Source organism: Trachemys scripta, chromosome 16 (genome assembly GCF_013100865.1).
Source record: "Trachemys scripta elegans isolate TJP31775 chromosome 16, CAS_Tse_1.0, whole genome shotgun sequence".
NCBI lineage: Eukaryota > Metazoa > Chordata > Testudines > Emydidae > Trachemys > Trachemys scripta.
Genome location: NC_048313.1, coordinates 13,548,997 through 13,574,190, shown reverse-complemented (window position 1 = coordinate 13,574,190; position 25,194 = coordinate 13,548,997). Strand labels below are relative to the sequence as shown.

Here is a 25,194-nt window from a genome sequence, read left to right as displayed (position 1 = left end):
CACCCGTGATGAAGCAGTCCATTTGGGGTGCACCAACGGGTGAGATGCACGGGGCAAGTGCCCAGATAAAAGGAATCGGACTCAAATGTCTTCTGCACTCGATCCCGATCTCTTTAGTGAAAGCAGTGGGGAGATCTACCCCGTGAAAGGAATTTCTCCATTCCGGGTTCCAAGCATGTGTCTTTGGTGCAGTCAGGGGCTGGTTTCCAACAGCCCAGATGCGTCACACAGCACAGCACGCTGGTGGCGCTGCCCGTGGTGGCCAGAACGGAGAAGCAATACAACCTGAAGGGTTTACTGTGGCTTGTTTTGTTGCAGCTCCTGGAAATGTCTTTTAACTGCCTGGAGGACGTGGAAAGCACCATCCCAGTCAGCCCTTTGCACTTAGCTGTAAGTTTGTCTACTGTCGACCTTTGACCCATGACTTGAGCTCATGTGATCAGGAAAATACGCACTCTGTATCTTAGACAGAGTTCAGATGCCAGCTGAATTAGCGCACATTAAACTAAAGCTCTCATGTAAAGCAACGGAAAGATTATTTGAAAATAGGCTTGGTAGTGAGCCTGCAGCCTGGTATCTGAGGCCTAGTGGTAGTATAAGGCTACGTTACGCCTAAGAGAATCTAGAATTCGTAAGTAACCTTGGGTTTGAAGCTCTAGCAAATAGCTGTCTTGTGCTGTAAAGGTTTTATTTAGCCAGACTCATTAACTGCACTGTATAGAGAACGTCTGTCTCCACAAAGCCTTACAATCCCCAAACTGGGGAGCAGGAATGGCAGATATGGACAAGAGGCCAAGACTTAATCAAATATCGTCTCGGACATAGGTGGGTGTAGAGAACAGGGGCCTAAAGAGAGACTCAAACCGGCCCCTCAGTGGGATCTCAGGATGGCAGGGTGGTGACAAGCGTCACACTTCATCTCACCTTCAGGGGAACCCGCCGGCCCGGGGGTTGGTGAGTGGACGTGACGCAGCGTCTGCCGGTGTTCTTGTCATGTTTCCTAGTCTGTGATTTAGGGTTACACTGATTGTGGTGTTAATAAAACTCCTAAAGTCCCTGTGGGTCACACCAATCATCCTCTCTATTCATCTCCGAGTAGCCACCAAAGACGGCACCTGTGCCTAGTGACGTGCATTTTGCACTCCAAATTAATCTAAAGGCTACACTGTCCTGACATCGCTGGTGAAGAAACAAGGTTGGCTTTGCTTCCAGCGATGCCATGTGCGCAATAGGGCTAACCACACTGCCTGATGGTGGGGTGTCAGGCTCCGAAACAGTGGCTGCTGTCCCGTGGTTAAGCACAGATATTGTGCTCTGTGCTGCCCGAGACACGGAAGGAGGGGAGTTTGCAGCAGGTTGTAGCCCCTTCTCCATTGCCTTGTAGGCAGCTGGGCAATGTCTCACTTTTTTTAAGCTTGGCTAATTTTTCAAGGTTTCTTTGTAAAGATTCAGATCTTCAGGCCAGAAGAGACCATTAGATCATCTAGTCTGGCCCCCCACGGGCCAGAGAAATTAACCCCATTACCCTTGTATTGAGCCCAATAAATCATGCTGTTCGGAGGAATTCGTTTTGATCGTTTTCAAACGAGAATAGCCTGTTTCGAATTAGTAACTTGTGGCATTTACACAGCAGCAGCGGACAAGTTACGCACGAGGGAAACAAGGGCACGCGTCAGCCGGGCAGTCGTACGCTCCTGTGCCAATCGCTGGGGCGAGAGGGGGAGGTATAAGCAATCTGGACAGCAGCAGGAGGAAAATGGGGTATTTCACACTGTCCCTTCCAGAGCGTGCACCTTGGCAGTTCCGCAGGCACCGGCCAGGGGGGCGGAAGGGGGAGCGTGGTCGGCATGGTATCGAGAGAGCTTTCATTATAACGGTGGTAGAGAATTGTTACTGCCCCTTCCTCCTGGACAGCGTGTGTCCGGCTCCTTTCCTAAGGGGACGTGCTCTGTGTTGCCTGCAGGCCTATAACGGTCACTGTGAAGCCCTAAAGACACTTGCCGAAACCCTCGTGAACCTTGACGTGCGGGACCACAAAGGGCGGACGGCGCTGTACCTTGCCACGGAGAGGGGCTCCACGGAGTGCGTGGAGGTGCTCACCAGCCACGGTGCTTCCGCCCTTGTGAAGGAGAAGAAGAAGAAGTGGACGCCGCTCCATGCTGCAGGTGGGAGTGGAAAGGCACCTCTGCTGGGTTGGTCAGTGGATCGGGCACCACAAATCTCATTGCAGGGTTCTTTGCTGCAGTCAGCCCTTCAGAGCCCAGGCCTCCCCCTGCCTGACCCACAACAGGGCTGCAGACAGCCTGCTTGGCTCGGGGTGACTTAACATGGCTCCTTTTGAGGTCATGAAAGGGGATGTTGCAGGGTGACTGGCCCCTTTAAGCAGGAGCAGGGTCCTGAGACCAGTTACCTGCTACAGGAGTACCTGGGCCTTACAAAAGAGGAAGATGTGGCAAAAGCCTGAACTATAGCATCATAGAGTCATAGAAATGTTGAGCTGGAAGGGACCTCGAGAGGTCATAAAGTCCAGCCCCGTGTGCTGAGGCAGCACCAAGTACATCTAGACCTGCCCTGACCGCTGTGTCCCCCACCCGTGCTTAAAACCGCCCCAGTGATACGGATTTCACCATCTCCCCTGATCTGTTCCAGAGCTTAACTCCCCTTCGAGTTCGAAAGTTTTTCCTAACGTCTCACCCGGGGTAGGCAACCTATGGCACGCATGCTGAAGGCGGCACACGAGCTGATTTTCAGTGGCACTCACACTGCCCGGGTCCTAGCCACCAGTCCAAGGGGGTCTGCGTTTTAATTTAATTTTAAATGAAGCTTTTTAAACATTTTAAACTTTAAACTTTATTTACTTTACATACAACAATAGTTTAGTTATATATTATAGACTTATAGAAAGACCTTCTGAAAACGTTAACATGTATGACTGGCATGCGAAACCTTAAATCAGAGTGAATAAATGAAGACTCGGCACAGCGCTTCTGAAAGGTTGCTGACCCCTGGTCTAACCTAAATCTCCCTTGCTGCAGATGAAGCCCATTGCTTCTTGTCCTACCTCCAGTGGACATGGACAACAATTGATCACCGTCCTCGTTAGAACAGCCCTCAGCATATTTGTAGACTGTTAACAGGTTCTCTCAAAGGCTCTAACTTGCATCACTCCGGGGCATGAAAAAGCCCTGCCGAGCGACGCAAGTTTCACGCTGTCCACAGCGGCAGAGACACTCTCCACCGACATAGCTCACGCTTCTCGACGAAGTGGAATGATCGTGCCAATGGGAGAGCACTCTCCTGTCAGCAGAGTGCGTCTTCCCCAGACACACTGCATCGGTGCAGTGCTGTCGTGTAGACTTACCCTCAGTCGTCTTTTCTCAGAGCTAAACATCCCCAGTTTTAACCTTTCCTCGTGGAGCTGGTTTTCTAAATCTTAAATCTTAAATCATTTTTGTTGCTCTCCTCTGGACTCTCTCTAGCTTGTCCACATCTTTCTTAGTGTGTGGTGCCCAGAGCGGGGGACAGTACAGCTGAGACCTCAGCAGTGCAGAGCAGAGCAGGACAGTGTCTGACCTAAGACACTCCTGTTAATACACCCTAGAAGAGATTAGTCTTTTTTTCTCAGTTGCATCACATTGTTGACTCGTATTCAATTTGTGATCCACTCTAACCCCCTGGTATTTTTCCACCGCGCTCCTTCCTAGGCAATCATTTCCCATTTTGTATGTGTGCGACTGATTGTTCCTTCCCAAGTGTAATACTTTGCCCCTTGTCTTTATTGAATTTCATCTTGTTGATTTCAGACAAATTCTCCAATTTATCAGTCATTTTGAATTCTAATCCTGTCCACCAAAGTGCTTCCAATCCATCCCAGCTTGGTGTCCCCCAGAAATGTTGTAAGCATATTCTCCACTCTGTTGTCTAAGTCATTAATGAAAATATTGTCTAGTACCGGACCAGGACTAACCGTCATGGGAACCCACTAGAGATGCCTTTCTAGTTGGACAGCGAACCATTGATAACTGCTCTCTGACTACAGTGTTTCAAGTGGTTGTGCACCCACGTTATCGTGGTTTCAGTTAGACCACATCTCCGTGGTCTGCTTATGAAAGTGTCATGCGGGACTGTGTCAAAAGCCCTACTTAAAATCAAGGCCCTTCCCGTCTACTGCTTCCCCGTGGCCAGTAACACCGTGTCTGTCTCTGTAACTCCTCCCTCCCTTGTGTCTCTCTCCCAGCTGCCTACGGGAACACAGATTCCCTACACCTTCTGATCGACAACGGGGAGAGGGCGGATATCACCGACGTTATGGACATCCACGGCCAGTGAGTCAATTCTGGTTTCTCAGTAATATCCGTTGTCTGCATGAGGATATCCTTCCTGCCCCAGAGCAGTGCATGACATGCCAAACGGCTGCTCAGCGATGGTCCCCTGAGGATCTTCCCAAAGCGCTTGCAAAGAATTAAACCTCCCTACACCCCCCAGCCTATCTTACAGAAAGGGGAAACTGAGGCAAGGAAAAGGACTCATGCAAGGTCATGCAGCAAATCAGAGGCAGCGCTGGGAATAAAGCTCAGGACTCCCTGACTCCCAATCCTCTTGCTCCAAGCCCTGCCTTTCCTGCTGTCACCCTAGAACAGCGCTGGGTAGAACCCAGGAGTCCTGACTCCCAGCCCCCCTTCGCTCTCACCCCTAGACAGCACTGATCTCCCAGAGCTGGGTAGAACCCAGGAGTCCTGACTCCCAGCCCCCGCTGCTCTGACCCACCAGCCCCCACTCCCCTCCCAGAGCTGGGTAGAACCCAGGAGTCCTGACTCCCAGCCCCCTTTCGCTCTCACCCCTAGACAGCACTGACCTCCCAGAGCTGGGATAGATCCCAGGAGACCTGTAAAATAGGGATTTAAACTTGCAAATGTTCACTGCCCTTCCCAAGCCAACATCCTTCTCCTGTGCTCCCCCAATCGCCCCGCAGAACCCCACTGATGCTGGCGATCATGAACGGCCACGTCGACTGCGTCCATCTCTTGCTGGAGAAGGGATCCACAACAGATGCAGCGGACAGGAGAGGCAGGACTGCGCTGCATCGAGGGGTGAGTGAGCGTGACGGAGCTCGGTGCAGGGCCGGGGATTTCTCTCACTGGGTTTCCTGCAGGTCGCTTTGTTCTGGGAAGGGCTGGTGGCACCAACACTCTCCATTATAAGACCCTGTTTTCAGTTACTTATAACATTGCCCAACTTCGACCATTTGGGCTGAAATTTCACATGCCAGGCGTCTGCCTCAGGCTGACTTTTTGGGGCAAATTTTAGCCAAAACAGTTCAGCTGCTTCTAAGAACGAGGCAAAGGGACAATATTTTAAAAAATTCCAGCAACCTTTTCCCTGGAGAAACTCTAGCGCCCCCGAGCTGTGGAGCCAGGAGTTGAAATTCCGCGCGGTGCCTTTTGCTGTTCCTGTGCAAATCCAGCCACGTTCGCTGTAACCCTGCCTGCACTTGGCGTGTGGAGCGGTTTCCCGCTGGGCTGGAGACACCACTTCACAGCTGTGGTGTTCTTTACCCGGCACAGGCGGTGACGGGGTGTGAGGACTGCCTGGGAGCCCTGCTGGACCACGATGCCTTTGTATTGTGTCGGGATTTCAAGGGTCGAACCCCGATCCATTTTGCGTCGGCGTGTGGGCATTCAGAAATCCTGAGGACCTTGCTGCAGGCAGCGCTCTCTACTGACCCTCTGGACTCCGTGGTCGATTACAGCGGCTACTCGCCGATGCACTGGGCTTCGTACAGCGGTAAGAGCCATGACACCCCTCCATCCTCTCTGCTTTACCCCCATTGCAGACCAAGAGAGAGCTCAACTAAAACAGCCCTTCCTCGCTCAGCACTAACGAGGCCGTGCGGAGAACGCTGTGGTGGTCTGGGGGCTCTACTGCAAATAAGACGCTGAGGCTGACAGAGCCTCCCCCCTCTGGGCTGGGAGGGACAGACTGTCGTTACCATCTGGCTGTTCGGGGTTTGAAACCCGGGACGTCGGCGACACACAGGCCACCCCCTTGTGGAGTCCCCCGGCCCCTGTGTGTTGGCAAACTCAGCCAAGAGGCCAACGACTGGGGCAGAATTAGGGCTTGTCTACACTTGAAATGCTACAGTTCCACTGTGGTAGCGTGTCGGTGTAGTCCCTACCTACACCCCCAGGAGGGTAGTCAACCCACCTCCCCAACAGGCGGTAGCGAGGCTGGTGGAAGACACTGGGCTGTCCACACTGGGGCCAAGTCGGCTAACCTACATTGCTCAGGGGTGTGAATTTCTCATGCTCCTCAGCAACATAGCGGGGTTGACCTAGTGTAGACCAGGTCTTCGAAATGTCTGAAAATGCAGCAGGGTTTTACCGTTAGACAAGAAAGGGGACTGAGCTCTCTCTGGCCGAGAGGAGAAGCCCAGGGTTTGCCCTGCTAGCAGAGCTGGCATTGTCCCCTTGTCACACTGCACCAGGCGGGTTGTGTCCAGTTGGGTATCCCGCTGCCAAGACTTCACGTTTCAGACGAATGGCGCTCGCTTGCCTTCCCCTCCTTTAAATAATGCACCGGGCCACGGGAGACTGCAGGAAACTTCTTCCTGCTTCGCCCTCTGATGGCTTCCCTGGGCCTTGGAAGGAGCTAAGGGCTGGTGGGGGGTGTTTGTTCCATTCAAGTCCCGTCCCATCTCCCCGGTGCAAGTCTCCCAGGGGTGAGAGGTGATTGCCACGATACTGCTCAGCTCACAGCTCCCCGTCCTTTCTCCCTCTTCGCAGGACATGAAGATTGTCTTGAATTGTTACTTGAACACAATCCATTTGTGTACCTAGAAGGAAACCCCTTTACTCCATTGCACTGTGCAGTGTAAGTAGCCACCAGCCCGGAGCCGGCTTCTTCTGCATCCTGGTTTGGAACAGTGCGAGAGCGCGCGCACGGCAGGGCAGGAACGGACGTGTGCTCTCGGAGTGCCAGGCTGGGCTCCAGCTCCTTGTTATCCCAAGGGCTCGCCACGCCATGGGGCTGCAGAGATTGACAGTTCTACCATGCCCTCCATTCTGCCTTGGCCTCAGAATCCAGTAACCGGACTCTGGGGCTGTGTGGTCAGTGTGAACCACTAGAGGGTGCATTGGAGCCAAGCAGCCACGGTCCTGCCCTCCGCATGGGGGTGGTTCAGAGATTGATTCACTTCATAGCCAGCTGGTCTAAGCAGGCAATCACCCTGGAGTCCATTCAGCTGGCCAGCGGGGAGTGCTGCACTATGGCATGTGATCTTCCTTCCCCTGCCTGCGGCTCTTTGGCCCGGGGTAGCAAAGGAGTGAGCTGAGCCATTGCCTGGCGCGTTGACAGCTCGGCCCAGCCTTGGTTTTCATTTTCCTTCTTGTCACCCCTGCAGAATTAACAGCCAGGAAGGCACTGCTGAAATGCTGGTGGAAGCATTGGGTGCCAAGATTGTTAATAGCAGAGATGCCAAAGGAAGGTGAGCGGCATCTTTTAATCTCGTGCCTCGTCTCTCCCGGCATTCAGTGGAGCCTGGGGGATGCCAAAGGCCAACGTAGGCTCCCGCTCGATTGCTTTTGTGCTCTGATCCCATTGGCTCTCAGTAACCGAGCCAAGTGCGTACTGGGAAACCTCCCGAGGCACCCACGAAGTGGTGTCGACGCTCTGCCCTCCGAGTTACTCCTGACCCCGATGTAGTGCTGGGGCTCTGTGCTGCTGCCGGTGCTGTCGGTCACAGCAGATGTGAAAGTACGGTCCTGGCAGCTTGGGGTGATCAGAGGAGGGGGTCCCCTGGCACTCTGTATGGGTCAGACTTGCCCCAAATTCCATCTTGGGTAACTACATCTAATTCCCTGAGATCTCAGCTGCATACAGCGTTTGGTTTTACTTCCTGTCCTAAATGGTCACAGAGTGGCAGTGCGCACCTGCTGTGTCCCCCCCCTCCTGCTGTGTGTGTCCCCCCCCCCCCCCCCCCGCTGTGTGTCTCTCTCTCCTCCTCTCCCCCCTCACCTCCCCGCTGTGGCTGCACCATCGAATCAGCGGGAGACTCCTGGAAATTAAGACAAACCCTCCTTGTCCTTCGCTGGGTGGTCATGGAGAGCAATTGATCACCATTCAGTACTAGGGCTTAGGTTTTTGACGTGTTTCTGGGTCCTTGGGAATGAAAGGCACCAATGTTGACCATCACTGGGGTGATGTATCTGTCTGGGGTCCTCAGCCAGGCTTCTTTAGTTGGAGTGTCCCCATGGAGTCCGGTAGAGTTTTGCTAGTGCGGATGCGGTGGGGTCTCCCCTCACCCCCTCCCCTCTCCTTCCAGGACACCCCTTCACGCTGCTGCCTTTGCAGACAACATCCACGGTTTACAGCTGCTGCTGCGTCACCAGGCTGAGGTAGACACGACTGACCAGTTGGGAAGGACCCCTCTCATGATGGCTGCTGAGAACGGGCAGACCGCAGCAGTCGGTGCGTAGCAATCCAGCGCTTACTTCCTTGGCCTGCGTCTGCCTCCTCCCTTCTGTTCACCCCGGTAGATCCTTCCCCGCCACTCAGAATAACGTTTAATTCCGAGGGAATCGTGGTGACGGGATGGAATTGACAGTCGGGTGGGAGGCTCTGGGCTGCCAGTTGTTCAGTTGCAGGCTGGGGTGTCGTAACCATTCACACGCGCTCAGTCGGGTACTGTGCCGTTCCGCAGCTAGCGGACATGCTGTTCCTGCTGCCTTATCCCTGAGCTAAGGGAGTCCGGGTTGCGTGGGCCTGATGCCGTTTGCCTCTCTTGCTTGTAGAGTTCCTGCTGTATAGAGCGAAAGCAAATTTAACTGTGCTGGACGTCAACAAGAACACGGCTCTTCACCTGGCCTGCAGCAAGGTATGGGATTGACCCTTCTCTTAAACAGTCATGATCACCAAGACCTTCAGTCCGTGAGCCTCAAAACATCAGAGCGTGCTTATCTGGGCCCTGCTGGCGAGAAGAGATTGCACCCCCAGGCCTTGTCTACACAGGCATTTGCACAGGTTGAATTAAGCCAGTGTGGACTCGCTTGTGTGAATGTCAGTGGCTTATTTTGGTTGATCTTAAATCTGTTTTTAATCAACTTAACCTAAACGGAAATAAGGGTTTGTCTACAGGGGAGTTATTCCTGATTAACTCCTTGTGGGGACGCTCTTATTCTGGAATGAATGTACCTTATTACAAATCAGGTTTAATCCACTTTGGTAGTGGATTAAGCTAATTTGGAATAAGGCACTTTATTTCGGAATAAGAGCATCCACACAGCGAGATCATCAGGAATGGTTAATCTGCTTTAAATTCACACCGTACCTTATTCCAGAATAAATTTCCTGTGTAGACAAGCCCTAAACCCAGCTTAAACGGAAATAAGCATCCACCCAGTCTTTAATGGTACCAGTTTAACTAAATCAATTTAAAATCAGATTTACGTGCGCAGTTGGGCCAAAGTGCCTTGATCTGCGGGAGAGAGCCAGAGTCTAGGGAAACTGAGTACCAGACTGCGAGGCGGAACCCACCTGAGTTGTCGCTCTGGCTCTGAGCCTGGGAAACCTTGGACAGGTCATTTCAGCCTGGATTTTCAGAGGAGCTGAAGGAGTTAGGTGCCCAAATTGCATGGAATTTTAAAGAGACGTGGGTGCCCGGCCTTACCCTCTCTGCCTCAATTTCCTTTGCTTTAAAACAGGAATCACACGTGCCTACGTGGAGGGGGGAATGTGTGGAGTCAGCAAAAAAGTGGCTAGGGCCCCAGATGTTCTTTATTGTTCTGTTCCACCCCATCCTGGATGGGCTTTGGGTCCTTCCCACTGGAGTGATACTGGCACATGAGCGAAGCGGGAGTTCGAGAGCTCCATCAGCTGGATTTGAAACCTGGTGGGGACGGGAGCTTCCAAATCTGTGTGTCGAACACAAACAAACCGAAAAAGGGGAACAGTTTGTAACACAGAACGGGGGTTATTTTCAGACCCCTGAACAGAGAAATTGGGTAGGAGGAGGGAGTAGAGAACAGAGATTGGAAAGCCCACTAGTCTGTGCATTTCCCCGTGCAAACATGGGTCAGCATGGAAGCGTATTGAAACGGGACCGTTCCTCTGCAAAGCACGAGCAGTGTGAGAACACCATTTGCAGAGACACCTGGGTTCTCCCTCCCCACCTTATGCACCTTAATTTTAAACTGTTCGGTTTTATTTGCAGGGTCATGAAAAGTGTGCCTTGTTGATTCTGGGGGAAACCCAAGACCTTGGCCTTATCAATGCAACTAACAGTGCTCTGCAGATGTGAGTATGTCACCAGCTGGTATGAATGGGGGAAAGGCTGTTGGGGGGGTTTGGTTTGATTTGGTTTTGTTTTGGCCGGGTGGCTGTAAAGGGTTGGAGGCGTGAGGGGAAGCCAGGAGGTAGTGGGTGAGCCCAGGAGGAGACGCAGTCCCTGGGCCACAGTTCTAGGGGGAAGAATCACACGTTCACACACAGTAAAGAGCCCTTTGCGATCTGGATGTTTTCCCCCCTCTTAGCCCTGGAGAATATCCTAGGGTTTGTCAGTCTGCATAGCCTGCAGTCCTCTGCAATAACCTCTCGCGTCCTGGTAGTTCAAGGGAGGGAGATTAGGCCGTAAGCCGCTGCTCGGTCTTGAAACTGTCCAAGGGCTTTCACTGAGTTCCACAAATCACAGCCACCTGCTTCTTTCATACGGAGGTGTGACCCGCCAAGACCATTCCCAGCATGCGCTGTGCCTGGACTGTTCTCAGCAAGGTCAGAGCATTGCCTGCTGGGACTTCGAATCTCCATGGGCCACATTTCTGCAGAGTGCCTTTGTCTCCCTGCATCCTCCCGTGGGTCAGCCTTCCGTAGGTCCTAGCTTCAGTTGTGGGCCCTTCTGTGTGTTGAGTTTGTGTTGCTCTCCAGTCCAGAGCTAGTTCACCACCTCCCCAGCCGATCAGAAAGCTCTCACTGGGCGCGCCAGTGCGGAGAGGAAGCCGTGTGCCGCTGACGAGGGTTGCGCTGAATTGGAAGTGCGTCGGGGAGACTGCTCCAGATGGAAAAGGCAGCAGAGTTGTCTGCCCTGGCAGGTTCAGTAATGCGTTCCCTTTCCCTGTTGCCTGCAGGCCGCTCCATATTGCAGCTCGGAACGGGCTGGCCTCTGTTGTCCAGGCCTTGCTCAGCAGAGGCGCCACTGTACTTGCTGTGGATGAAGAAGGTGCGTATGCCTCACAGCTGGGATCTCTGGCGGATGGGCGGGGTCAGGTACAACGTAGTCTCTACGTGGCATCTTTTTGGGCAGGGGTGGCTGGTTGGGGTTCTCAGACAGCACCTGGACCTTGGAGTATTTCCTCACCCCCATACTGAACATTGTTCTGCTCTCGTACTGAGTTTGCTGTCGGCGATGCGGGAGCAGCCCTTGTGGTGGTAATGCCGTGATCCCCGTAGCCGGGCAAAGACACGTCCAAGCTCCACATTCCAGTGGGGCAGCAGGTGTTATTAATGTGGCCTTCGCCCCATGTGTCATCCTCTGGGTCACCTGGCCAGCTGGGGCCAGGCATGAAAGCTCAGAGCTGGGATAAGGCTAAAGAAGCTATTTCCTCATTCGCATGTTCTGTAGAATCTGCGTATTGGGGAATCGGTGGGTTTTCTCTCTGCTTGGACAAGTCTGATCCTGAAAGTATTCGCAGCGCATCCTTCCCGCTACCAGAGGAAGGGTTCTGGACCTGCCAAATAGGACCCAGTTGCTTTTGTTTTTCCCCCCACGTAAATTCTGCCCTGGTTTTAGCAACTGCTAAAACCCTCAAGAACAGCCAGAGCCCCAAAGCAATAACGTGTGAATTTCTGGGATCCCAGTGTTCAAATCCCCACGCTCCAGTCCTAGCTCCTCTGCTCAGGGAATAAAAATTGCCCTGGTTGCAAAAATTGAATCCACGGTTCTGGACACGTTTAAAACACAATTTAAAAAAAACCTGTTGAGCAGTTCCCTTTCTCCGAGACCACAAATGACTAACCCTGCTGCGGCCCTGCCCAGAGCAGCGCAGGAAAATAGTTGACGGGTTTTGCACGAGGTCTGAAGGCTCCTGCCAAGGGGAGGGGGTGAAACTGAGTGAGCAAACACCCCTTTTCTAAACCAGCAGGCTCCAGTTAGACTCCTGCACTGGGCCCGGTTGCCTAGTCTGGGATGGGGAGAGTAAAAAGGGGCTGCCCGTGCAATGCTCCAGGTTCAGGTGCTGTCCGTTTACCTGCATGTCATGGGCCCTGTTGCCATGGTAGCTGAGTGCCCCAGAGTTTTTAATGCCTTTCTCTGAGTGCTCTCCTGTGAGGCCGGGCAGGGATCCCCGCTGGGGAGCAGAAAAGCTAAGTGACTTGCCCGCGGTGTCTCCCAGGGAGTCTGTGGTGGAGCGTGTCATTGACCTCTCTCCTCCCCCAAGTCCCAGGCAAATGCCCTAACGCTGGACAATACTTCCTCTCCGCGCTGTGGTGGGGGCGGGGAGCAGCGATCCTTGTCCTGCTGTTTAATGCGACAATGTACCAGGGCCCCTTTGACGCGTGCAGCCGGCTTGACGGCTCCACTAGCGCCGCCTCGTGGCTTCGTTCCAGGTCACACCCCGGCCTTGGCTTGCGCCCCCAACAAGGACGTTGCAGACTGCCTGGCACTTATCCTCTCCACCATGAAGCCTTTTCCACCTAAAGACGCCATCAGCCCTTTCAGCTTCAACCTCCTCAAGAACTGCGGCATTGCGGCCAAAACAGCGGCCTGCGGGGCCCTGCCCAACGGCAGCACGTGCCCCTACACCAAGGACCGGCACAATGCTATCGGCTTAGACGGCTGTTACTCGGAGTAGCTTAAACTATGGGTATCTAATATCTTCTTCTATTTATTTAGAAATTCTATAAATATAGGGCACTTTAAAGGAGAACAAGACTGGACAGGCCTTCACACAGGGCTTGGCAACCGACATTATAGCTTCCTTTTCTGCCTAGGCCCTCGGTTGCCGGCAGCTAATTGACTTAATGAGCGGCTGGCAAAGAGCCTTTCCCTTCCCCCCGTTCAGTGCGGGCGAACCCCTCCTGGAGCGACGGCTGGCAAAAGCAGCCCCGTTGCATTAGCACAGCTGGGCCCGGGCAGGGGCCAGGGAATGTTTCAGGTTTTCTGAAAAAGGGACTTTCTGATTTCTAACTTCCTGTTTCTAGAACTAACCTCTCCCCGTTGGGAAGCTCCTTAGGAGGGCAGCCCTGCTTGGTTCTTCTGCAGTGCCCTCCTCCCGTCACCACACCCGCGGGGCCAGGGCTGCCGCTGGGTTTCGTCTCTTGGTGACCGCTGAGCTCTGAGGAGGCAGTGATCAAACAGCCTTACAGAGCTGCTCGTTGAGAGGCGGCTTCTCCGCCATTAGGAATTGGATTGCCAATTCCTTTCACCCAGGAGCTGGGAAGAACGTTTGGTCCCTCCCAGCCCTGAGTTTGGATTGACTTTGGAGCCAGTTTTATTTCAAATCCTCCACCTGGAACTTCCCTTCCTGCCTGTCCAACCCTCCGCTTTCTTTTCAGTTCCCCTCCCATGCCCCCGACTCTGCAGCGTGCCGGCTCTGTTCATTCCACAGTTGCACAGTCTAACCAGAAAGCGGAAACTTGAACTTGGGGGCGGGAATTAGACAAGCGAGCGACTGCTGAGTGTTGGGCATTAGCACCTGGGCAAGTGCCACTGTAACTGCTCCTTCATCTGAATTGTTTTGTTTTCGTGCTCATCCTTTGATTCCAATAAGAACACTTGAATCCCGAACTACTGTACCCAGGACATTGAGATAACCGCTGGCAGCTCTCACTCCTTCATATGCAAAAACGGGTGCTACTGTCCATCGGCCGCGGTCTGCTCCGAACCCCACGTTTGCACTGCTGGAATATTCCCTCCCCACACCAGGCACTTTAGGGATTCTAATTTTTTTCTTCTTTTGGCAAAATGTTGGATCCTGAGAGGCGATTCCTTCTTAAGTTTTGTTCCTCTCCGTATTGCGCGGCCATTCCCATGTGAGAGTCCGTCAGTGTTGCTTTTTAAAAATTTATTTATAACGAAATGAGCTTTTACCTTAAAAAAAAAAAAAAACACACAAAAAAAAAGTTTTAACCTTTTAAGGAAAAAAATGCACTTCAAAGTCCTTATTCACAACCCTAAGTCTGTATTTATTTTTCTAATGTGGCATCTTGGCAGGTTTTATTAGCGTGTGTGTATGTGGGATTGGTGTTTTCATTTAAGTGTTGTTGGTTTTTTTTTAATTTTAAAAATCCTATTTATAATGCATGTTTTAAACATTCAAGAATGTGCACTACTTTTTTTTTAATTACTGTAACAGTATCATGTGCAAAAAAAAAAAAAAAAAAACCACGAAAAACCTTTCACCATATCGCAAGTCTGTTTGAAGCCAAAGACTGGGATGTAGCGATCAGAGCGGGTCGACAGGGCAAAAACATTGGATGTACGATCTTTTCCACTGATTCTCTTTCCCTTTGCAGCCTTGGGGGTGGGTTAACCTCCTGGTTCTCAGACTATAGTCAGTGACGTGTGCGCGCGCCAAAAGAAATATTTAGAGAACCAAGCCTTGGGTTGGGGCTGGGGGGACGTCCAGGAAGGGATCTCTCTCCTTTTCATTCAGCAGAGCATCGGCGCTAGTCACTTTCTCTTCTTGGTCAGTAAGACTGTTACAGGAAATGGGCGAGCCATAAGTTTTGGCTGTCCTGCCTAAGTTACATCTATTACAAAAATCAGCATTTTTTGGATCAAAATAGAGTATTTGTAAATGAAGGTGAATTCCGATTTTCTTTTTGTTTTTTTGGCCAGACATTTACGTTACGTGAAATGGGCATTGCAACGAATTGCTGTTTCCCGCAGGCAATGACAGACCGCACCCTTTCCAAAAGAGCGCCAAATAGGGAGCGGAGAGACAGGATGCTGGCCGTAGCTAGCATGCTGGCAGCCGGCAGAGAGAGGTGCTTTATCCGGGCAGGAGTAGAGTCTGGAATAGCGAGCAGCTCCTGTTGCACTGTTAGTTTCTTTTACCAAAGTTTAACTCTTAGAACCAAATGTGAAGTTACAGTCTTGGCCTTTGGGTGGTCAGCGCATCTTCTTTTCATTTCACGGAAGGGTTTCATCCGGAGAGTAGCAAAGACTTGGGTGGCATTTCTGTTTGTTTTTCCTCTTGAAAGTCGTCGTCTTTATCCTCAGTGCACCAGCTGAGCTTGGTCTCCCTTAGCGTTACCATCTGACACTGCAGCTCAGCAAAACCCTTGAAACACGGACTGCCGAGGGAACGCTCTGTGTGTAGAAAACAGCCAGTTCTAGTCTTCAGAGAGGGCCTAAAATCCCCAGATAGGGAAGGAAGAAAAGGCAGAGAGCCAGCCTGTTTCCCTCAATGCACGTCAATAAAATCCTTGCTGGTGTCTCTGATAGTCTAGGAATCCAATGCGCAAAAGCAGAGTGAGGATTTCTCTCCACCCACTGGATGCTGGCCCATTCTGTGAGGCATAAACAACTTGGGTTTTAGGCCACTGTATAAGATGTTCTTGGCCAAGTAGCCTCGTGGCCTGTTTGAACCAGTCCTTCCTTCCCCTTCTGAACCGTGTTCCAAAAGGCTCAGTTCTTAGGTACGTTGCAGCAAGATCAATTCTCTCCTCACCTCCACCCTCAGCACTAAAGTTCTCTACCTTGATAGCAAGTGTTACCTTTCTACACCGAATACCTCAGTTCGGCATCAAACCACACAAAACTTGAATGAAAGATCCTCTTGGAAGATCGTTTTCAGTATTCTGCAGAGGGAGAACTGGAAAAAAAAAAAAAAAGACTTGTTTACATTATTGTTGAGTTCGGGTACTTACCTCTTGCAACACTTTCTCTTTTCATTTTTAAAATACTGAATTCAGGCACTGCCTATTTCTCAGCCTTCAAATAAGCCCCTGTAACATTTCCTGTAACGGGGGGCAGGAATATGGGTCCAAAGTCAAGATTTGTCCCTCCTACCTGCCCCCCCCCCAGGGCAAATGTCTTTCTCTTGCTGTGCAGCGGGACTGAGCATTCAGAAGTGTACGAGAGCACTACACTGAGAAAGCTCTGCAGATCTGGAAGCCCTGGCTTCCCTTATCTTTGTCCTTTTCCTGGGGGTTTGAAGGAACAGTGACAGAATTGCTGGGGTGAGTCACAGAGACCTGGCACATTTAGGGCTCAGTAATTTTGAGTGAAATCCTTTCCCTGTTGAAGTAAATGGCCAAGTTCCTGTTGACTCCAAGGCTCGGGTTTCACCTTCGTGTGCGCATGTACAGCAGAGGGCAAGACGCACATACGTGCAGCGCTGAGATAATTTTAATGCCATCTTGCTTTAATTTTAATTAAATATCACAGGGGGAGGATTTCAAAATCATTTCAAACAAGGGCAGCCATTTTCCCCTCTTCAGGGCAAGGGAGTATCTTAGCCTAGTGTTTGGAGCGTGGCTTTTTTTTTTTAGTGTAGTGGCATTAAGCTTTTTTTTTTTTTTAAGAGGAAAAAATTGGCCTTTGGTTTGCCTTGTTTTCATGCTGTAACACGTTACCTCTTCACTTGACATGATAAAGACTAAACTCTGACAAGACAATCAATGTGATCTCTCTAAGGGCTTCAGCATTTCTTCTCTCCGCTGCATCGTACTTTTTAATTTAATTTAATTTGCTCTTAGTACGTTTTTGGGGATTATTTTTACTCCTCCCCTTGTCTTTTTAAAAAAATAATAATAATGATACCGGAGCGGAAAACCATTCCAGCAGTGCATCCGTGGTTTGGGCTTTGGGGGAGGGTGAGGGGGGTGGAAGGGTGGGTTTGGGGAAAGGGGGGAAATTGGCCGTTTCTACCGCAGGCGCCAGTCTTGTTCTCCTTTAACGCTGTAATGTATACATTTGACAGCACAGCTTGACAATTTAAGTAATAATCAAAGTGTTTGGTAATAATGCATTATTTTGCTAAACGAGATTTGTGATGGTTTCCCTAGTGCATTGTAAAGAGGGTCGGAGGGAAACTTCCGCTCGTCCCCCCCCAATCCTCCAACTTTGTGTCTCTTGACACCTCATTTGCATCGGCATAAGAACGTTAAGTGTTTTGTGTGTGGCGGTGGGGGGGGGGCCTTATCTAAAACTTCCTCTACACAGACCTTTATGCCAAAGTCAGACCATTCCCGCTTATCGTTCTGTTAGGCTCTGTGCATAGATTTGGCGTAGAGTGAACCTTTTCAGCTCCCACCAGTGCCACTTCATTTTTAAAAACTAACCAGGTGTGGGATTGCCCCCGCCCCTCCCAGAAAAGGAAGTTTCTCTCCATGCCCTCGCTTCACAGCACTTGCTTCAAGCACTTTTGTTAAAACCTGAGAGTCTGGTTTCTTTTGGGGGCCCGGGGGAAGGGGGGGGGGGGGGGGGGGGGGGGGGGGGGGACGAGAGATGAGTGTCTGGGGGATTATATTTTAATGTTGAAAGTTTCCGTTTCTAGGGAATGAATGAACAAAGGGAAGTTGCGTTTAAAAAAAAAAAAAAAAAAAAAACACAGCACAAATGCATTTCAGCTCAAAAGATGTATTTGCACTGCCATTGTTAGACACGCTGCCAGACAGGCAGTTCAACTGAGCCATATAACTGCTGACAAACACTGAATGTAATGTCCTTGACCAGGACAGTCCTGGGAAGCTAGGAATTGGCTTTATTCTCGATGGGCACTTCCATGAATTCAAAAATAACCTGAGGATGATGATACCATCGTCACTTTTGTTTTGGTTCCCAAGTCACAGCAGATTAGAGGCTTCTCTGGATTTTGTTTTCTCCCCCTTGTCCTACAAGGACAAGTGGGTGGTCGGTCCCAGATCTGCACATCCCAGCCGCTGAGATCGGAAGATAGTCAAATAGCACTAAGAACAGAAACACGGCTCCAAAGGGGAACAAGTAAGCTTTATTTCCCAGGGCGTTCCCAGCGCTTACGTGACTTCTGTCCGGACAACGGATCTTTGTTGTTTTTCTGAGCGTATCAGATTATAAGTATTAGTAAAATAAAAATCAACCATCTTTTTTTCTTTTTGGTTAGGTGGGAGCAGCAGGGGTGGGGAACAGCATTGAGATCTCCCCAATCTCTTGTCCCACCCCATCAAAAAAATAAAATAAAAAGGGTCAACTTCCATCTCAAGATTTCCTCTTGCACTTCAACCCTAATTAGGAGGAGTGTTTCCTCCTCACCAAAAGGCTCCATGCCACAGGGACCAGAAAGGGGGCGCAGAATTTGTGTGATCCCCCCCACACACACGCCCCCAGTTGTGAATGTCAAAGGTCTTTTCTGTCCCATTCACACTGTAAGCCGTGCTCTCACCTTTGCCTTCAATAAGAAACCAAAGGAAAAACCCAACCCTCCATTTGAGATCACGGGCGTGAAAACGTGGACCGTTTGGGTTCGGGGCTTTGCGGCTGCAAAAAGCCGTTTGAACCTCTTCTCCTGGCTGGGGGTGTATTGAAAATCTGAAACCGCCAGCCGGAGAGTAAAAACTGGACACGTGGTTTTTTTGTTTTTTTTGGGGGGGGGGGGGGGGGGGGGAGGGGGGGGAATGATGTGAAACTTTTCATCTGAAGCAAGAGGGGGAGACAACCAGGAGGAAAGGAACTCTTTGAAATTTAGAGGATGGCTCCATTTGGATCATGAATATTTAGTCAGACTTAAAGTCCTTAAAAATACAATGTGAAACAAAGCAACTAGAATCCGAAGGGGGCGGGCGGGTTGGGGGAATACACCTTTAAGGACTTTTAAGGCATCTGTAGCAAGCTCAGTGTCTTTACAAAATCCTGTTTGTAAATGCTGCACCTCTGTATATTATGCACATAAAGCATTTCTTTGACTAAGATAGCTCAGACCTCATCACCAGTCAGGTATAAACAACTCTTCCTCGTGTGGGTCTTGGTTTTCCAGCGCATGTGTGTGTGTGCGGGCGCGTGGGCGTCTTTTTCAGTTCACTTCCGATGCAAAGGAGAAAGGGGGGAGGAAAATAGCCTTACTAAATCCAATCTTAACTATTGTTCATCAGCTTGAAACGAATAAAGCAAATGCATGGAGACCTGCCGCAGGGGGCACAGTGGGTTTAAGAATCAGTATGCAATTTCACCTGTGCTGGGCATTTAGAAAGCACTTGATCAGAACCAAACTGTAACGCTCTCTCTGTTATATGGGCAAAGACAGGAGCAGGAGGAACTGCTGTCCTGCCAAACTGTGCTCTCAAAGAGCAGAGGACACAACTAGTTCTTCACAGATAGATCCAAATTGCAGTTTCTGCGGTGCTCCGCACTCGGTCTCTGTGGGGCTACGGTGTTTCTGGGATCCCTGTTCGGTGGATGGGGGGGCTTTCCTGGCACCTTGCCTGCGTAGGCCGTCTGTGTGTGGTTAGCGAGGGTTGGCAGAGGCCCGGTACTCGTCCAGAGACTGTAAAGGGGTGGGCTGTCGCGTGTCTTGTCTTCTCGTGCCCAGGGCCCCTTTCTCTTCCTGTGAGGTGCTACATGACTATTCTAGCGCAAGGATGAAATCTCTGGCAGGGGTTTATTGAGCCAAGGTAGCAAAAATTCTGCCAAGAGAGTGAAGCTGCTTAAAGTGGGAGAGAACAAGAGGTTTCTTGGGCTGCTTGCAAAGGAGAGGTACCTTTAAATCCAGTTTACCTTCCCAGGCCAAGATGTCTCCTCTCACCTTCCCAAGAGAGTGGCTGTTGTGTTCTGCTGCCTTTGCTCCTGGGACACAGACCCTTCAGAGGAGAGGTCCAGGCGGCCAGGAAAGTAAGCCAGATGGGGTGTCGAGAGCAGATATTCCTTAGGAGCTGGGTTGAACGTCTCCCTTAGAACGGAATGGGGCCAGAAACCACCCCAGCCCTTCTCTGGCTCTTGCACTGTGGGACCCGAAAGTTGAAAGTTGCAGAGGGGAAACAGCTGCATCTCCTGGGTGCCGGGGGGGGTTCTCAGGCACGATGCTCAGCCGTGCCATCCCTGGCTCCATTTCTTTGCCACACGGAGTCTCTGGATATACCACTGGCTTTTGGATTTTCAAGCCCTGTCACTGGGGCAACATGCTGGAGAAAACTCCCACGTAACCCCCACACCCATCTCTCCCTCTCACCAGAGGCACGACCCACAGCAGTGGAGAAGGGAGTTAGCCACGGGCCCCAAACCACTGTAGAAGTTTTGGTAGCTTTGCCTTTTGCGTCCTGTGTCTGAATTTGCACTGCTGTGAAATCCGGCTTGTTCGGGAGAAGAGAAGCGTCCCATAAAAGCAATACGTGAGCTACGGTGATGCACGCAAGGAATGTTAGGAGATGACCAAAAAAAATAAATCAACACGGCCAGTTCTTCAGTTTGAGCATCCCTCTGGGGTGACACTGGGAGCCTTAGCCAATATTGGGGGGGGGGTCTGGGTACCTTGGAACTGCCCCTCACCCGGTCCCCACGCGAGCATTGCGGTTCTGGTGGGCAAGAGGGCATTTTCGTCGAACCGGATTTCTGCTTCGAAATCTGTCTTGATTTCAAAAAGGCTTTTTCTTGTTGATCTACTTGAAGGTACTAACCAAAACGGCTGCTGTTTTCATTTTTAGTTTTTTGCTGGGGGTGGGGGGTGAGCGTTTGGAAGTTGCTTGGAACTGTCAATTCCCTGGGGGTGTGGACCGGGGAGGTGGGGGGAAGTCGGCTTTTTGCGGAGAACCGTGGCCCGAAGCGCAGAGGGCCCCAAATAGGGGCCTGCTGGCGTTTGAATCTGCCGATTTACCCCCTCCTTGTTCTGTAGGATTCTCCCTCGCATCCCTCTCATTGTTTCTTTCTGCAGTTCAGAGGCAGCAGGCGACGTTAAGCCGCTAGCCCCGGCTTGCCACAAGGGGCTTTTCTTAAAACCGCGTCAGGCAGCCTGACCGCTCCAGGGATCTAGAAACTGCAAAACCTTTTTGCCACCATATGCCTTGCAGCACGGGCGAGAGTAGGGAACAACCAGGTCGGTCTTCATTCGATAGAGGGGACAGAACCCGTCTCAGGCCCCCATAGTCCACTGTAGATTTCAAATAAATAGAGGAGGGTGGTAAAGGGGGTAGACATGGAGGGAAGCCCTTCCCCTCGGTGGAGGTGGAAGGATTTGGAGGGTATATGGAAAAATGGAGAGTGGAAATCTACAAGATTTTCCTTCTCTTTTAGCCTCCCACAAACAAAAGCAGGCACCAAAGATAGACCAAAAACCCCACCTGGATTTAAAAGGGTTTCTGGCAGGTTGGGTTGAATAGTGGGATCCTCACACACACACACACACACACACACACACACACATGAGATCGAAGGAACAGATTTTGCAGCCTGATCAGAGTTCACCCCTTTGGGGTCCTAGCATTGCCTCTCAGCTCCCCCGAGTCGTTGGCTTGAGGAAACAGGGCTCTTTAACATTGGGGATTTGGGGTGCTTTGCTAAGAGATCGGCAGCACCGCTGGCTTTGCGACATGATTGCATCTGAATTTAGATGCTGCAAAAAACCAAAACCAACCTACAGCCTTGGGATGCCTATGAGGGGCAAATGTCGCTGAGAAGGTCCGTAGCCCCCAACCCGAAGGGCCCCTTCTCCCCCACACTGCTTTTGGGGGGCAGAGGGGCTGCAGTAGTATGTGGGCTGTAGTCGTGCCGTGCTTTCAGGACACGCTGCTTTGCCATCCAAGGCGGTGCATCGAGTCAAACCTGGGCAGTGAAACCCAGAGCAGCCCTGCATTAAGTGGCCAAGCCAATGAGTACTTGGCAGTTTTGCCACCTTATTCAGTGCAGCATTGGCAGCTCGCACCAGAACGCAGGGCCGTCGCTGCCATCAGCGAGCCACCGTGTGCAGATGGGCTTACCTGGAGCATAGCGCGTAAGGCGTCTGTAGCGGCTTGTTGGAGTCCCTCACTAGAATCGTCGTATCGTGTAACTACAGGATTGAAAATTGCACTGAAAATAGCTACGTGCCAGCTTCTGTCTCCCCTCCTCTGACAATGTTTTTGATTTGGGTTTGGATTTTTTTTTTTTTTTAAGTCTGTATCCTCCTCCCTTAAAACCAAAAATTAAAAGGCTCCTCTGTCCGGGAAGGATGTCAAGTGCTGTCTCTGTCCTGCATCAGCTTAGCTTCCTGCTCTGTCGGATCAGCACCTTCTCCATCCCCCCTCCACTCAGCATGCTAGGGAAACTTCTGCTTGCCAGATCTGTTCTGGAGTTTAGGCTTTGTCTCATCCCTACAGATTTGTCAAGTTTCTATTTTATTTTTGGCCTTAGGGCTCCCACAGCTTTCTCCTGCTTCCTTCTTTAAGGAGGTATTTCGAAATCAAAGACGAAAGCCAGCAATACGTAGCAGGAATCTTGATTCCTGCCGGGCTGCATGCTCTCTTAGAGACGTCTGTACCTAACAGTACCCATGCCACTAAAGTCCTCTCTCAAAAAGACCTGCTTAGCAAATAGATGGGAGAGATATCCACATTGGATCGACCCAGTGTTCAGAGGGGCAGCACCCACTTCAAAAGCACGCTTCTGTCTTTAAACCGCTTTCTTTGCTTGCTTTGTTACCGAGCGTTTCACCCTCTGCCAAACATCAGTAGGAGGTCTTTGTGCTGCTTAAGTCAATTTCACCCATGATGAGTATAAGGCAGATCAGAAGAAGAATATATTTCTCTCTTTGGTTCGGGTCAGTTTCTTCTGTTTGTGCGGAGGAGAGAAAAGTATTCTTTAAAGAGAGAAAATATGGTGGTCAAACCACAAAACCTGCCAGGGGAGCTCAGGGGCAGCTGTGGGACATAAAACTACTTGACATTTTTGGTTTAAAATTGACTAGATTTGTAGTCCACACTGTCCCTTCAAACGCTCCTTGTTAACGGTACCGTTTCCCTGATATGCCTGCAGTTAAGGGGATTTTGTCAGAGAATCATGCTGCTGTGAGTTACCTCCGGCAAGATTAACACCACTCTGCAAAACAGTTCCTGTAAACTTGCCTGGGAAACCTTGAACACGGCTAGCATTGGTTTTGACACCAGGCTTCGTTGTATGACTGGGGAAAGGGCAGAGAGTTGAGGGGTGTTTTTTGTTTACGAGGCTCCAACTTTGCTATTTAGCAAGAGAAACCGAATGCCCTGGATTCTCCAATCCATCTGCTGGAAGATTGGAATCTTGCCCCATGCACATCTTGCCAGTAACTTGCTTAGATATAAAGTAAGATTCCAAATCAAAGCACTTTCAGGACCTCTCTTTAATTCAGGCGGTTAGTTCTTCATTGTCCTTTTCTTTCTTGTGCACCTGTGTGGAGAGGAGAGTTGTAAAGTTTACGCTCGTTGTCTGTCTGCTTAGGAAAAATGAATTACACCCCGTCTCCCATTGGGTTTGTTGATCTCTAGCGACCTACCTTCAGAATTTCTGCTTTTGGACCAGTTCCGTCTTGACAATCTCTGTGTATTTCTGTCCCGTCTCTCCCCCAACCCAAAAATCTTGCCTTGTAGTGTCAGTATTGGTTCAATGACCCTCCGGCCAGCCCCTTTCCCTGCTCTGCACCGTAGCTGCTCTCTTGCAGGCCTGTTAGGAACTGGATTTTTAAGGAATTCTCCAAGTTTGGTTGCAGTAGTTACTCCTGAAAACAGGAGAGGAGATGGGGGGGAGGAGAAATGGGAGTAACTTTATTTCCTTATGTTCTGTTGGTCACAGATGTGCCAAACTGGGGCGGGAGGGGGCAGTCTGCCGGAACTGTCGCCTCCAATGTCTCTCTCGCTAAAGCAATAGCCGTCGGCTGAATCCCGCAGGTTCTTCGCTCCGCGCGCCACTTGGGGCAGCAGTAGGGGATTCACAAAAGTTCTCTCTGAAAGTGCAGGTGCTGGCTGGGAATTTGGGTGGAGAGGAAGACGGGCTGGGAAGGAAGCCCCAGCCTGTTGGAATTGCCGTCAGAACGGTAACGTTCGCTGTAGAACGCAGATCATTTCAGTCCCAATTCACTGAGCCTTGGCTGCTGGAGTCCACTGTCTCTTATCCCCTTCAGGGCGCGCTGAAACCCTCTAGTTTGCACTTGTATTGGTGCGTCCAAGTTAATACAATACACATCGCTCTCCGGACATCCCCCGACAATACCCGTGTGGTGTGTGACAGCATGTACCGTGGTTAGGTGTGTTCTTTATGTCCTGTAACAAACGCGTCTTGTGCGTCTGTTTCCTAGAACGTGCTGTGTGGTGTGAGATGCATGACGTGTGATGCTGCCTATCCATCGCCCGGGGGGTGGATCTCCTGCCCTCCCCAGGCCCTTCTCTCTCTGCCGACACACCTCACGCCCTAGAGCAGAATCGCGGCATGTGGTTTTGACTTGAAACTCCCTGGAACCATTTCTCATTCCTCTCCCCTTCCCCGGCAGTTGTTGTCCGTGGATGTTTAGACCCGCGCTCAGTGAGTTTCTAGTCAATACAATTTGATTAATATGGGCAGCAGGGGGATTTTTCCCCCCACTAACTTTGCCCACAGGCAGTGTCGGCATGAGCGGATAGCCACCGTGGTTGCCTTTAACAGGAGAGGTGCATCCTGCGTCGACCGATTTTCTGCCTTTAGGGCTCAGTGTAACATGGAGGATGGTACTTTTAACGCATCCTGGCTTGGATTGGCTTAGTGCAGCTGGGAGAGAACTCATCCTTATACCCCTTGACTTCCTTTGCCTCTGCTCCTGTCCTGGCCCCAAGTCAGCAAGTCGAGCTCCCGGGCAGCGGGTTGGTAGCTGGTTCACCGACTGGTGATCTTTCGGCCTGTTTGAAGATCCGTGTTCCAGACCCATGGTGGTTCTGGTCTTCAGGGAGCAAATTCACCTCGAGGGCGAGTGGCGGATCCAGCCCCCAGCGCGGACAAAGACGGCGCTGACTGAAATGGACTTGCTGCCGCCTTGACCCATAAGTGCTGCGTGCGGGAGACGAGGCGCCAGGGGGTCCCGCCGCGTGTGTGGATGAGGCAGAAGCAGGCGTCTTACCCCAGGTCGGTAGATCGGTGTGGCTTTGTGGTGTTGCAGAGGACGCTGGGCCCAGCAGCGTCACACGGGCTCGTTGCATTTACAGGCAGGGGGGTGTCACCTCAGACGCTAAGTTCCCCTCTGCGGTCTGAAGGAGGCCCGGGGAGCCAACACCCATGGGACCTATTGGCAATAGACTGAAAGCAGCCTGTGATTTCTA

General features: G+C 51.1%; 1 protein-coding gene across 1 annotated transcript in view; it reads left to right on the top strand.

The window, feature by feature from the left end:
* Positions 1 to 14,371, top strand: part of ANKRD52 (ankyrin repeat domain 52) — a 48,854-nt gene extending 34,483 nt beyond the window's left edge. The window contains exons 17-28 of the mRNA XM_034792791.1: positions 219 to 390; positions 1,964 to 2,165; positions 4,238 to 4,325; positions 4,973 to 5,090; positions 5,565 to 5,784; positions 6,783 to 6,870; positions 7,400 to 7,483; positions 8,321 to 8,466; positions 8,790 to 8,872; positions 10,208 to 10,290; positions 11,118 to 11,209; positions 12,595 to 14,371. Coding sequence (XP_034648682.1) covers positions 219 to 390; positions 1,964 to 2,165; positions 4,238 to 4,325; positions 4,973 to 5,090; positions 5,565 to 5,784; positions 6,783 to 6,870; positions 7,400 to 7,483; positions 8,321 to 8,466; positions 8,790 to 8,872; positions 10,208 to 10,290; positions 11,118 to 11,209; positions 12,595 to 12,839 — 1,621 coding nt within the window. The 3' untranslated portion in view covers positions 12,840 to 14,371. The remainder of the gene's footprint in view (positions 1 to 218; positions 391 to 1,963; positions 2,166 to 4,237; positions 4,326 to 4,972; positions 5,091 to 5,564; positions 5,785 to 6,782; positions 6,871 to 7,399; positions 7,484 to 8,320; positions 8,467 to 8,789; positions 8,873 to 10,207; positions 10,291 to 11,117; positions 11,210 to 12,594) is intronic.
* Positions 14,372 to 25,194: the final 10,823 nt, after the last annotated feature.